This window comes from Mercenaria mercenaria, chromosome 18 (genome assembly GCF_021730395.1).
Source record: "Mercenaria mercenaria strain notata chromosome 18, MADL_Memer_1, whole genome shotgun sequence".
Lineage (NCBI taxonomy): Eukaryota > Metazoa > Mollusca > Bivalvia > Venerida > Veneridae > Mercenaria > Mercenaria mercenaria.
In genome coordinates this window covers 56,050,521-56,065,562 of record NC_069378.1, presented here as the reverse complement: position 1 = coordinate 56,065,562, position 15,042 = coordinate 56,050,521, and the positions used below count along the sequence as shown (strand labels likewise).

Here is a 15,042-nt window from a genome sequence, read left to right as displayed (position 1 = left end):
ATGAATAGTTATGGCCGACGTTAGAGTTTAGGACCTTTGACCTACGGAGCTGGGTCTTGCGCGCGACACGTCGTCTTACTGTGTCACGCATTCATGCGTAGTTATTTTAAAATCCATGCATGAATGACAAAGATATAGACCGGACACGCCCATCAATGCACTATCATGAAAAATGACCTTTAACGTTTAAGTGTGACCTTGACCTTTGAGCTACGGACCTGGGTCTTGCGCACGACACGTCGTCTTACTGTGGTACACATTCATGCCAAGTTATTTGAAAATCCATCCATGGATGACAAAGATATGGACCGGACACGCCCATCAATGCACTATCCTTTAACGTCTAAGTGTGACCTTGACCTTTGAGCTACGGACCTGGGTCTTGCGCGCGACACGTCGTCTTACTGTGGTACACATTCATCCCAAGTTATTTGAAAATCCATTCATGGATGACAAAGATATGGACCGGACACGCCAATCAATGCACTACCCTTTAATGTCTAAGTGTGACCTTGACCTTTGAGCTACGGACCTGGGTCTTGTGCGCGACATGTCGTCTTACTGTAGTACACATTCATGCCAAGTTATTTGAAAATCCATCCATGGATGACAAAGATATGGACCGGACACGAAAATTGCGGACAGACTGACAGACCGACAGACTGACAGACTGACGGACCGACGGACCGACAGACGGTTCAAAAACTATATGCCTCCCTTCGGGGGCATAAAAATATGAAGACAACATGACAACAAGACCATTAACACTATGTATGTTTGTATCTCAGAAATGCTGCATATTTTTTAAAATCAAGAAAAGGACCATGGGTCCTGAAGATAACCTCAAGCCAAGTCATGATTTCCCTCTCCTCCATCTGGGAGATCTTTGCTTCATCTTTGAACTCGTCCATCTGTACATCCATAAGGTTCATTAAACCTTTGACAACCTGGGTATCTGTTGTAGGCGCAAGTTCCTTAATTCCGCCTTTCCTGACCAGTTGGATACAGGCATCACAGAAGCGTTCAAACAAGTCATTAATTGTGCTCTTGTACATGTCGTTCAGAGACGACGGCATGTCGTTCAGCCAGGATTTGACTAGTGGCCGCCAGCCGAGAGTCGACGGTTCCATATAAATCATACCACAGCGGGATACCTAGAAAAGGTATAAAACTTGATTAAGAGAATGAACACACAATGGTGATACAAAAAAAAAATGTATAAATTCTGTCTACTGAATGAGATTTATCAATTGAATTACATTAAAAATTCTATAAGTCACCTATAGAATTAAATGGCAATACTGATATCATTTCATAACCGCAAATGGGTGAAACTTCCATATCTATAAAGATAAACCGATATCACTTTTTCTAAAAAAAAAAGAGTTCTTGATATCCAGATCTTACATTTACAAAACTTTATGTAAGTCACTATCTTGTTCCTTTACCAACATAAAAAAACATATTTTCATAAATTCTTAACATAACTGTGATGATTCTGTTTAAAATTCAGGAGGGGTTTAATCTGGCTCCCAGTGAGAAATAGAGATCATTTCTACTTACTGTAGCTGGAGACGCCACTTCCAAATCCATGGGCTCAAACATGAGGTTGGTAGTGGGTGCAAGCTGAATGATCTCACCACTCATCAGACAAAGTTTCTTGTTGTCGTCCAGTACAGTGTTCATGTTCTCAATCCAGATAGCGTCAACTGGGCCATCAAATAACAACCACTTCCTGTCTGGTGTCTAAAAATAGAATTCATTTTGTCTATAAATAGACTTTCTGATATATATTTGCAAAACAGACACACATGTTGTAAAGTACATTACATTATTTTTCCACAAACGTGTGTTAAAACCACACTGGATTTCTACCAGCAAACAAACATTTCAACAAGTGTGTTATTTTCTACAATCAAAAAAATTAACTTCCTATTTTGTTAACAACAGTCACTAAAACTTGTCATCTGCTCCAATACATTGGCATTAGAATGTCTGTTTAGAAAGTCATTTTCTAGGTATCTTGAGAAGAGAAATGAATGATAAAAGAAGTTAAAGTTCCTTTATGAACATTTTGCAGTTGATAAAAGTCCCCCATATGAATTAGGTGGAACATTTTATTTCCAGCCAAGCCCATGGCAGGTGTCATATTTACTCTAGGCTGACACTACTAGAAAACAGCATAACTATAAGTAAATCATACAGCACTGAACACAAGCTGGGATATCAGCTGCAACCTGGAATCCAACTCAAGCCTAATAGTGTTGCCTCAAAAAATAAAGTCATTATTATTATCATTATTATTACTGTTGGCAATGAAGTTGGACCTGCTAACCACTGCACCAATGATTACATCATAACTTAAGATACTTACAGTAGATGTAGCGAAGGCTCTGTATGATACGGCAAGTACACCGTCGGACCACTCGTGTGAGACCGGATCGAAACAACCATACAGCTGTCCCATTGTGATAGCCTTCGGGTTGATAACTGTAATCTGCACCTTGTTTTCATCCATCAGCCCCTGTAAAACAAATTATATAAAAAATTATCACCTGAATCAGAATCAGCGTAAACACTGATTAACCTTCTTTGTTTAACTAGACAAAAACTTCAGCCATGTTAGAATCATACATGTCTACTGTCTAGAATTCAGTGATCAGCTCAGTTCCCACTTCTGATTTGAAACTATGAACAAATAATAATAACTGTACTTTATAATTTCTGAAAAAAATTTAAATACAGTATATGTTGTGGCAGGCCCCTTTAAACAGTTGAGACAAACCTATTTCAGACATCAAGCCCCTTTAAGACATATACAATGGAGACAAGCCCCTTTAAGACATATCAGTCTAGAAATGCCTCTTTTAAACAAAGACAGTTGAAGCGAGCCTCTTTAAGACAAATACAGCTGAGGCAAGCCCCTTTAAGACAAAGTGAGTATATGTATAATGTGTAACTATATGAAACTTTCCAAAGGAAAGTAAGCAGAAGATGTATATGCTATTACAATTCAAGAAGTGATTTATAACTATATATCTGTGCTGTATATATATATGTGTACATATATAAACGAAAACATGGCTTACAACAGAAATTTTAAGATTTCATGCTTGAGAAACTAATTAGAAAATACAAGCACGGACATATAATCAGAAACCAAAAGAAATGTCACAGAATTCTTTTGGATTATCCACGAGATGCTCCATTTGGCACCATTTCTTAAACTGTTATTTCCTAAAATTACTAAAACTGCCTAAGTTAATAAGTGTCTCTCTTCAATTTGAAACAAAAGCAGACTTTTTCTTTCAGGAGAGTTTGCAAAGGACAACTCTGAAAGATTCCCCGTGATTTTTTTTTTATTCTGACAATGTTCTGAGCTCTTTTTAATAGTCATCAAACTGCATAATTATAAGCCAAGTTTTCTTTAAAAGCATTTTCTACTTGCAACTTTCAATTATAAAAAATATATATATGATCAGTAGTTGTATATAATGGAAGGAAAGCAAGAAAATGTTCAATTTCAGGGTTCCCCATTTTGAACACACTTCTAACCCAGTATTTTTCCATCTCACTGACAGTTTTTGAAAAATGTTAGTCAACTGATAGGTCATTCACATTTTAAACATGTAAATAACCGAGAAAAATATTTTTTCACGAGAAGCTTTCAATATAAAGAAAATCACTGTGACTGTGAAATCATTTCATTTTTTTTTTTTTGGAACAAAATTTTTAGGTTTTTACCAAAATGTTTTTTTTCATGGGATTTGATTATGGATTACAACTTTTGAAAATAAAAATTAATCAAAATTTTACTTGTTCTCAGGGATTAGATTTCTTTGATCGCCACAACCACAAAATCTGTGATAGTCGGTCCACCATGAATATTAATGATTTCACATTGTGTCAATGTGCTTAAAAATTATGAATGCTTAATACTCATAATTGAAGTTAAGTTCCTCTCAACTTACATCTTTGCTTGACTTACTGTAAAATTTCTAATGTAACAAAACAAAAAAAAAATGCTTAATAACAGATTACATCTTTGCTTGACTTACTGTAAAATTTCTAATGTAACAAAAAAAAAATCCTTAATAACAGATTTTTCTGCAACATGCAATCAATTTCTGCAATTCTGGTTGGGGAAACCCTTTAAAGTAAGCAATATATATATATATATACATAGACTTTATATTCTATATAAGGTTCTAAGTTTACCTTCTCTCTATAAATATCTCTCTATAATAACAAAATGTTAAAAAGTGCAAATAATACAACATCTATGAAAAACATGCATTTAATAAAAAGTATATATACTTCAAAATTCTTTAAAAACTATGCTAGAAACTACAGCTGAACAAATTCAATCAAACAATGTCAAAGCTAAAATTTTCTAAAAAATAATTTAAACCAATTTGAGCTTAAGCAAAATGAAAGCTCAAATTTTCTAAAAATGAACAAAACCAAAACAAACTTTGGAGTTATACCTTCAACTCTTTTTACAACAAAACTGATTTGTAACTAAAGGTTCCTTGACTAAATTATATCAATTGTTTAGGGGGGAAAAGCAGTCAAAGAATCAGAAGAGCCTATAATATCAAGCAAATTGTTTAAAACCAAAAAAACAAAAACATATCTATTATACTACAAAGAAAAATAATTTATTCAGACATATTGTTTTTAACAACCCCCATCATTCACAACAACCAAAGCTATTTTCAACTAAAGTTTTTTTGTTTTTTTTATCAAGATGCCAATACAGTAAAATGCTGATCACACCAAGCCGCAAAAGGAATTCCAATGATCCAAACACAAAATACAAAAAAAATGGACGGGTGTTTCAGCGAACAAAGCTCAAGCGAGCGGCTTTTCTCTGTATAAACAAATCTATGTCTGTTATACCTTTTCATGTATATCTGCAAGGGCACTGGCTAACATCCTGTAGGCGGAAGTCTTACCGCCAAATGGTTCACCGACAATCATGAAACCGTGACGTACAATCATCATCTCGTAGATCTGTAATAAAGAAATTCACAGCTCTTCACCATTTACAAATATAACAGAACTACATATATATTGTCCTTTTTTGAAAATATGTAATATATTATTCAAAACATTGAAAAGATTATGCTCCTTTTTTTCAGTTTGTTAAGTCTGATGTCAATTCTCAACATTGTGTAATGGCAGTAAATTACCCCACCAATCCCGGCTTTTAAACCAATGCCTATTGTTCTCTGACAACTTTCACACATGAAATATAAGTGGAAAATGTATCACCTCAGACATAGAGCCTTGGGTCAAATTATCATGAAGACTGAGAAAATGAAATTATTAAGTACTTATAACATCACTTGGACCAATGTTATAAAACCAAGCTTGGGGACCTGTCTCAGAGCTCTGACTGCTTGACTCTGAGCTCAAATTCAAAACTGACCAATGGTAGGACAGCACTTCAGACTGGTCTCGAAACTTAAATTCCTAGTATCCAACTGGTTGATTCCGAGCTAAAATTCAAAACTGACCAATGGTAGGGCAGCATTTCAGACTGGTCTTGAAACTGGTTCTATAACCTTGAACCCTAGATAATTTAAAGCTTACCTGTTGAATCTTTTCAAGGAAGAAGTCGACACACTGAATATTGGCCTTCTGACAGTTGTCTCTCACATGCTCATTGAGAACCTCGTAGTCTGGCTCAGGAAGCTTGATCCCCGGGAACAAGTCAGACGTAATACCATGAAACAGCGGCAAATCGTGACTCAAGAATTTTGGCAAGTTTACGTCAATAATTGATCGCAACATAAGGATGCTTTCATTTTCTTCTGGATATTTCAACTGAAATAGATCAAAGAAAATATTTAACTTGCTTTTATTGGTTTGCTCAAATTGCATCTACACAATTTTGGTGACATTCCTGCTTTTAATGAAGGAGGAAGACTCCTAATGTGCATTTTGTAAAATTTACCTATGGTAAAAAATTATTCACATACACATTTTTGCAAAAAAATCTTTTTAAAGTATAAAATCTTTAAAAACAAGAGCTGTCTCCGTAGGATGACACATGCCCCCGATGGCACTTTGAATGAATAGTTATGGCCGATGTTAGAGTTTAGGACCTTTGACCTACGGAGCTGGGTCTTGCGCGCGACACATCGTCTTACTGTGTCACACATTCATGCATAGTTATTTTAAAATCCATGTATGAATGACAAAGATATGGACCGGACATGCCCATCAATGCACTATCATGAAAAATGATCTTTAACGTCTAAGTGTGACCTTGACCTTTGAGCTACGGACCTGGGTCTTGCGTGTGACACGTCGTCTTACTGTGGTACACATTCATGCCAAGTTATTTGAAAATCCATCCATCGATGACAAAGATATGGACCGGACACGCCCATCAATGCACTATACTTTAACATCTAAGTGTGACCTTGACCTTTGAGCTACGAACCTGGGTCTTGCGCATGACATGTCGTCTTACTGTGGTACACATTTATGCCAAGTTATTTGAAAATCCATTCATCGATGACAAAGATATGGACCGGACACGCCCATCAATGCACTATCCTTTAACGTCTAAATGTGACCTTGACCTTTAACTACGGACCTGGGTCTTGCACACTGCACGTCGTCTTACTGTGGTACAAATTCATGCCAAGTTATTTGAAAGTCCATCCATCGATGACAAAGATATGGACCGGACACGCCCATCAATGTACTATCCTTTAACGTCTAAGTGTGACCTTGACCTTTGAGCTACGGACCTGGGTCTTGCGCACTGCATGTCGTCTTACTGTGGTTCACATTCATGCCAAGTTATTTGAAAATCCATCCATCGATGACAAAGATATGGACCGGACACGAAAATTGCGGACAGACCGACAGACTGACAGACTGACAGACAGTTCAAAAACTATATGCCTCCCTTCGGGGGCATAAAAATTGGAAAGACTGAGACCCTGTGAAGGAATGAACATGATAATTAACAATCTTCATGGACTTTTACAAATATTTAATTTTGATTTTCAGTCTTTTTTTTAACCCTTACCCTGCTAAATTTTTATAATGAACTTGTCAATCTTTGTATCTGGACAGCACCATTAACGGATGTTCAGGCTGTTCATGATCTACAATGGTCTCAAAGGCAGAACCTGTCGCGCCCAGAATGGTAAGGGTTAATATCAGCAACGCATTTTATGTAAAAGTCTATGTAAATGATGACTTTCAAATATTCCAGTCTATCCGTGAAACTATTTCAGTCTATCTGTGAAACTGTTGCACTTTTTAAAATAACAATTTAGTGTTTACATTACCTTTAGGTTGCCAGCAGCAGTGAGTACAGATTTTACAGCTCTCATACCGTAATCGTAGTGATGTTGTGAGGACAACTGTTCTGAGCACAGTCTGTATACAGCCACAATCTTGACGGACAGAGGACGAGCAGAGACAAAACCGCAAGAGTATAGCGAGATCTCGGCAATCATAGCATAGTCCGGTACCATCATAGCCACTGTTCTAAACAAAGCCTGAAATATTCACATAGTTTTTATTACAAATGTCCTTTTAAAGATAATTTTATTATTTTTTCGATGCAGATTGTGGATTTGTTCTATTCACTTTTTATTAAAAGCTGATTCATCTTCAGGAAAATCAATTAAAATTGATAGTAATGAGTTAGAGAGCAAATATATGTATTCTATTTTTGTCTGCTCAAGTTTATCTATACTGTAAGTTTATAAACTATATACATGCCACTATTAAACTACTTTTAAGCATTTATTTAAGTGTTAGTTTGTATTGTTGATTTTTAAGGAAAGTGAAATAAATTGGGATAATACATATAGTGACTTTCCTGCTTAAATAGTTACTGAAGGCCCCAGGTGCCCTCCCCTATCACCACCTCCAAACATAATTTCAGGCACAGATCAGCACTTCGGTAGAACCACTGGATACCTTTCTCACATGGAAGAATTCTACCTTATTAGCAGGGCTCATAAACCTTCAGCAGTATCAAGCAAGTGATCCTAGAAATGTTGCCAACAGGGGCCACGTGAATCTTCTCAAAAAGAAAAAACTTACTTTGAGGTTATCAGGTAACTCAGATCTTCCAGCATAACCGGGGTTCATTGTGATAAACACAGAACATGTCGGATCTAACCTCAGTTCTGTACCCTCAAATACCAGGGTGTCTGATCCACTGTTAATAGCTGTAAAAAATATGTAAAACTTGGGTTCAAGTAAAATTCAGTTGCTGTAATAATTCATTCCTATGGTTCTCCAATGTGATATTTCAACCATATATATGTTGCATGGAGTAATAAAAATCTTTAATTCAATTAAGTTATAAATTCCTAATTTCAATTTTACAGACTGAAAGAGATAAATTTCAAGAAATGAAAGATTCAAAAACGCTCCTATCAGAATCAATGACATTTTTTCCTCTGAATATTGGTACACCAAACTATTTCCTAGGGAACCCTATTCTACACTTACAAAAAAAAATCAATTTTGTGAAACTGACAAGTACAATATAACAATACAATCAATAAGACTCAGTGCAGTATCCATTTATAACTTACCATTTTTCATTCCTTTAAACATAAGATACATATAGGGTTGGAAGTCTATAAAAGATTCTATCTTTGACCTTAGATATTATGGTTGGCCTAAGGGTCTTAAAAAATCAGCATCCGATCAAGATTTATTTTCTATGCACTATACAATCAAAAGCACATCCCATCTGAACTGATAAAAGATCTGGCTAACCTAGTCATATTTTATCACACTATCAAGTTTCAATAATGTCCTGGTAAGTATCTAAAATATCATTAAAAACCATTAAAGCTAAAAACTTATACTACAAAATAAATCTATCTCATGAGCGTGAAATTTTATTATAATTGCAATGGAGGATATAAGTGGGTAAATTAATTTGTTGAAAGCAAAACAAATGGGAGTCTTACTTTTATTTTGGAATTTATTAATGTAGATTGACTCAAAACACCACAAAATCCAAGGAAATCAATACCAAACAAATATGAATGACTTTACAGTACTTCAAAGTTCTAAAATCCAACTTATTACAAAACATTTATACCTCTCTGGATGGTCAGAATCTGCTGGGCGACCACAGACAACACTTCGAGATCAATTCTGTTAAACTCATCAAAACAAGACCAAGCTCCACATGATGCAAGACCCTGTCAACAGAAAAACATTGTAATTGTTCTTTTCAGCTTGTTTAATGGCTTATTTTACATTTTATTACAACAAACATAACAAATTTTACAGGAAATATCATGTAAAACAGAATACATGTTATGTAAACTTGACTTGAAACCACTACTTAAATATCAAGGTCAAATATAAATTTTAGCAACATGGCAACATTTTAATCTATTACATTTAATTTTATCTACATATTTCTGAAAGTCTGGACATTGAATTAATGAGTTAAACTGTACAAAAATGGACAGAAAATTGGAGGGTTTAAGTGGTGCATGGGTGGAGTACCTGACATAATGATCGAGTTCAAATCAGTACAAGAGAAGCAAACATCTGGTGTTTTTATATATAAAATCTGAGATTTTTCTACAGGGCATAAAAAAAATTCAGAAAAACAACTCCAACCTACCTTGAAGAATTTACCCAAGGCTATGAAATCGAGACCATCTGAGCAGTTGAACACTACACACTGCTTGGCGACGGCCTTGGCAAGATCCTTGGTTGTCTCAGTCTTGCCTGTCCCGGCTGGACCTTCTGGGGCACCACCAAGATGCAGCTGTAAGGCTCCGAACAAGGTTCTGTTGGGCAAAGATAATAAAAGCATCAGTTTCATACCATAATTTTTTATTTTTTTTATGAGCTAATTTTTGTGGATTTTGCATTCTGGTTAAATCACTATATTATTATATCCTACAGAGGAAAATATGTCCTGGTCAGTCAAACTAAGTAAAATCATATCCTCACAAATACTTGGGACTAAAAAACCCAGAATTTTATACCAACAAATAAGCAGTTATTTTCCATCTTATTTTGAAACTTATGTTATTCAAAGCCAGTACAGTTTTAAATGTATATCATTTAAGTAGGAAAAGTTTTATTGTAGATGAGCTGTTGTTCTAAGCAATGATGTAAATGATATACCTGTAACATCTGTCAGTCAATGGTGTGATGACAAGACGTCCTGTATTTCCCAGGTACTCATAACCGTACTTCAACATGGCATTAATCATTCTAGTTATCATACGCTCATCCTGATGTAAAAAAAAACAACAAACAATTAACTTTATAACTGATGATTACATTTAACAGAAAAATAAGTTTCACATATATTTTTTCATTCTAACAAATGCCTATTTTGTGTGGTACAGTGGATTTTGGACATTTGAATAACCTATTTGTCAGTACAAAATATTCAAATAACAGGAATATTCAAATATCAGAATGCTAAATTTTCAATATTTTTTAGTAGAAATCACGTCATGCGATTGTAAATGTATAGTATGTGTTGTACAAATGTATTCATTTTCAGGGCACTGCCATGATGTGTTTAATGTGACATTAACCAATGGTTTTATCACAAAATAATACAATGTATTATACTTTCAGCCTTCTTCTATTAATAGCAAAACAAATGAAATATTACAATCTTGTTGCCCATGACAATATTTCTAACATTAAACAGGGAAAAAGCAAAAGTATCTAAAAATCAGTTGTTACTCAAACCAATATGTAAATACAATGTACCTTCCCTTCAACTCGCCCAGTTCTAGTATAGATAAACTTCTTCAGAGCAGCAACATTTTACATAACAATAAATTTTATTCAAGCTTAGCTGCCCAATAGGGACCACACTGTAATCACATGACTCACCTCCCAGTAGTATCTGAGCTGACTTAGCCAGCTGAAGTCAAACTCGCTGCTGATTCCTGTGGCGGCAAGGTTAGCCAACACGTCTCTAGCGTGTACATCCAATACAATCAAAGCCTGAAGTGTTGTACGATTCTGTTTGGACAATTTCCCTCTCACCATGGCGACAATTTCATCAATCTGTTTGTTGTTAACATCGAGATAGTCGTTAAGAGCGTTGCCACCTTTACGGATAGCCTCGTGTATATACGTGGTCCAGTATTTAGCTGTTACAGCTAAGACACACTGACCTGGCCAGATTTTTACCCAAGCATCTCTCGGCTGTTTGGTGTAGGCTTCTAAAGCCTCTCCTGTCACCTGAAATTATGCAAAGTATCTATCAAAGTACATGTATATAGCACTTTCTTATCAATAATAATTGCTCCTTGTAACTGTAAAATTGTTTAATTTCGTTTACATAAATCTTATCCTTTCATTTGAAAGTTCCATATGTAGATATAACACTATGGGTTACAATTTTAATTTTAAAGATAAAAGTTGAAATAGGACGTTTAATGCCATGAAATTATGCAACAAAAAAGTCCATGAAAAATAGTCCACCTTCCATGAATGTTAGAGACAGAATAGTTTCCTCATACTAAGTAACAGATGCCACTTGTTTTTTTTTTAGTGGTGCTGGGTGGGGGTAGCAACAGTGAAATTTGTACCATGGTTTAACTTCTTTATACTATTGCTAATAGTTGTAAATCATTTTTTTTCTTCTAACAATCATTGTGATCAAGTCTGTTCAATTTAAGAAAAGCTAAGTTGAGAAATAAATCTTTCTGACTCACAAACATTAAAAGTAAGAATATGTAACAAATTAACCCTTACCATACTGGACACAATTGATTCTGCTTTTGGGACCAGTGTAATTAATGATCAGCATGCACATCCGTGCAGCCTGATCATGATCTGCACTGTTCACCATTCTGTCTATCAGTATCTTTTTTGGTAAGTATCCCCTTTTAACAGTTAATGGTACTGTCCAAATTGAAAGATGGACAAGTTCATTATAGAAATTTATCAGAGTAAGGGATAAAGGGTCAACTAAATGCGTACCTTATGTAGTGAAGCAATCATGTCACTTTCCAACTCAAGCAACCACTTCTCCACTTGACCTCTAGCCTTTGATGTTGAGATCGTATCTCTCAGTTCCACAACTTCTCCTTCACTACTCAACATGTGTGTAATATCAAGGACGTCAGTAAACTCTAGTCTGGCAATACCCTCAAAACATTTTTTCAAATGTGGCTGTACTCTCTTGGGATCTTTGGTCTCAGACAAAATCTCAAGCAACTCGTCGTTGGACAGGAAGAAGAATCTCGGGAAGTACAATCTCTTCTTCTCCAGGTAGTCGTTCAGACCCTGTAAACAGCCGAAAATTGAACTATGTTAAGCAGAATGATTCATCACTATTGTATTAAGAGGTTTTTCCCAACTTTTTAATATTTCAACTAAAATATTACAGATATAAATCAACCAAACAGTCTAGTTTCAATTAACATTCTCTGACAAAATTTAATAAATGAAAATCAGTCAAAGCTTCTTAACATAACAAAACACCATATATAATTTTAAACAACAAATCCAAGATAGATTAATTAAACTACACATCTCATCACTGTAATTTTACAATCTTGATTCAAAACACCACCTAACAAAAGAGCTAACAATTGTACATAAAACACCCAAATTGACAAGTCCAAATTCACAAACAATACTAACGAACTTTAGTCGAACTATTGTTATATTCTATACAAGACTGAATTTACCTTTTGAATCAATTCTAAAAGCTCATTAGATTTCTTCAGTCTCTCTAAGAGCTTGTCAATCTTGATCACTTCAAGCACATGTTTGTCTAGAACAGCAGTTTTCATGATGTCACGCCAGTTCTTGTCGACGGTCGTGAACCTACGTCCCTCCTCTGGCATCTGAGCCATGATGTCCGGGGAGCTGAAGATGGGCTCCAGGTAAAGCCAGGTGGCTTGAACCTTCAACCATTCATCCAGAACGTCCTGTAAAAGCATCAGCTTGCCCTCCCAATCTCTGTAAGAGAACAATAATACACACTTTTTATTTAATACTGATTTATTTCAGGGTGATTGCAGCAGAAGTTCTACAACTTACAATAATTGCTTAACATCTCATTTCTGACAGTATAAAACACCATGCATGAGGAGAAACAAATGTTTCCCTAATAATGCTTAATGCCAAACAAGGGAGCAATTAGTATCATTTTTTATATATTTGTTATGGTGTGACCTAGTAGCGACTTTAATCCTCATGCACTTGTGGCGGGCTGTCTAACACTATGCTACTCTGGCAGTTACAATTTATTTCATTACATTGTTTTCAAAGAATAATTGAAATACCACACTGAAATTATCATATTTAATAATTCCTCAATTTTTTTTTCAAAACTTACAAGCGAGTATATAAGAACACCTTTATGTGGCTTTATTTTCTACCCTAATAAAGTAGATTTTGTTTATATGTCAGAACAAGCATTTCTGTTTATTTCTTGAATCATAGCTATATATCTTAGGTGAATAGAATTCTTTTGTTTCAATAAAAATTATTGAAATAGGGGCTCTGCTGATCAAGGAGTGATTTACAAAAGATTTTGTTTATTCCACTCATAATACTACAAAATCACAAAACAATTTTAATGCAGAAACATTTTAATATCAAACAAAATGGATGCTTCCTTTACTAATTATAGATACAGTCAATATACTTACTTGATTTCATTTTCAAAAGGCTTGATAAAGGGAGAGCCTCTCATTGTCTGTGTTTTGACAATATGATCGTCCAGTAGAAGCTGGATATCATCAACTGAGGACAAGATCTGGGTCCCAGTATCTCTGTATGGGATGATCACAAACTCAATCTGAAAAAAAAATCATAGGTCCAATATATCATAAAACCTTCACTGAAATTAAAGTAGCTTGCGAAGGAACAATAACATCAATATCCATGACTACCATACAACAATAACAGTGATAACACACACTACCATTGAACCATAACAGCAATATCACACATTACTACAGAACAAATTAGCAGCAAGTATAATTATAACATCCACACTATACTCAATTTTCGTGACTCAGAAAGAGTTGTACTTTTTGAACTTATTCTAATACATATAGTGCTTTAATAGACAAACAGTTAATTCGTGACAGGAATTTGCTACAGAAAATATTATATTATAATTTTATACAGTGCTTATTTTCCATCTTTCATATATCAGCAAAATAAATCATCCAGTTATGTTATGAAGAATCTGTATACTGATGCATTTTCGTTTTTCCTTGCTTTTTTGTTTGTTTGCTGATTAATGAATATTTCTCAAAATCCATTTAAATAATTTCAGTGCTTACATCAGTCCATTCCGTCTTCATCTTATCCATGGCTTTCTCGAGTGAATATTCCTTGCTGGCTGCCTCACTGATGGACTCAAACTTTGGTATAAACTGATCAAGGTTCATGTCAACAAAACGTGACAGACAGTAGCTGTCATCCGGCTTCAGAGTATATCCGACAATTTCACTGATTGATTCCCAGTGACGTTCACGCAGACCTGGATTGAACAGGGTACCAATCAGAGGCATGTGCTCTCTAAACTCTTCTACTTTTGATTTCACCTGCAAAGATAAAAAAAAAACACTTAAAAACTGCTTTACAGGAAAAAAACAAACAACACAGCACTCCATTTTCTGCTCCCTTTGCCATGGTGTAATTTTTTCAACAACAAATCAGAATTTAGTAACACTAACCTTGACTCATAACCTTTGTTTTTCTATATTAAGTTATATATAAGTCAAGTTCCATTTCAGTATATCAATTCAAACTAGTTATTGAGTAGGCGTTTTTTTTCTGGTTTTAGTCAAACCGACCTTTAAGCTACCCACCAATGTTATTGAGTATACAAGTTTAGTTTGACACCCCTATCCCCACATCACATTTCTTATAACAATATTTTCAACTTTGAAAAACATAGTTTAAAAGAAGTCACAGCTGTCTATTTTGAAGTCTTTCCATAATCTGGTCCAATGTCATGTTTAAAACTTTTAAGTAAAGAGAAAACTGACTTATACTTTGTAGCTTGCTGCTTTACATGTG

At 35.0% G+C, this 15,042-nt stretch overlaps 1 protein-coding gene across 1 annotated transcript in view; it reads right to left on the bottom strand.

The window, feature by feature from the left end:
- Positions 1–15,042, bottom strand: part of LOC123538325 (dynein axonemal heavy chain 7-like) — an 83,382-nt gene that overhangs the window by 47,231 nt on the left and 21,109 nt on the right. The window contains 15 exon segments of the mRNA XM_045322344.2: positions 843–1,154; positions 1,564–1,746; positions 2,375–2,524; positions 4,903–5,016; positions 5,599–5,832; positions 7,317–7,529; positions 8,083–8,210; positions 9,101–9,203; positions 9,638–9,806; positions 10,150–10,259; positions 10,879–11,232; positions 11,977–12,282; positions 12,690–12,963; positions 13,659–13,807; positions 14,301–14,564. Of these exon segments, the coding sequence (XP_045178279.2) occupies positions 843–1,154; positions 1,564–1,746; positions 2,375–2,524; positions 4,903–5,016; positions 5,599–5,832; positions 7,317–7,529; positions 8,083–8,210; positions 9,101–9,203; positions 9,638–9,806; positions 10,150–10,259; positions 10,879–11,232; positions 11,977–12,282; positions 12,690–12,963; positions 13,659–13,807; positions 14,301–14,564 (3,063 nt within the window).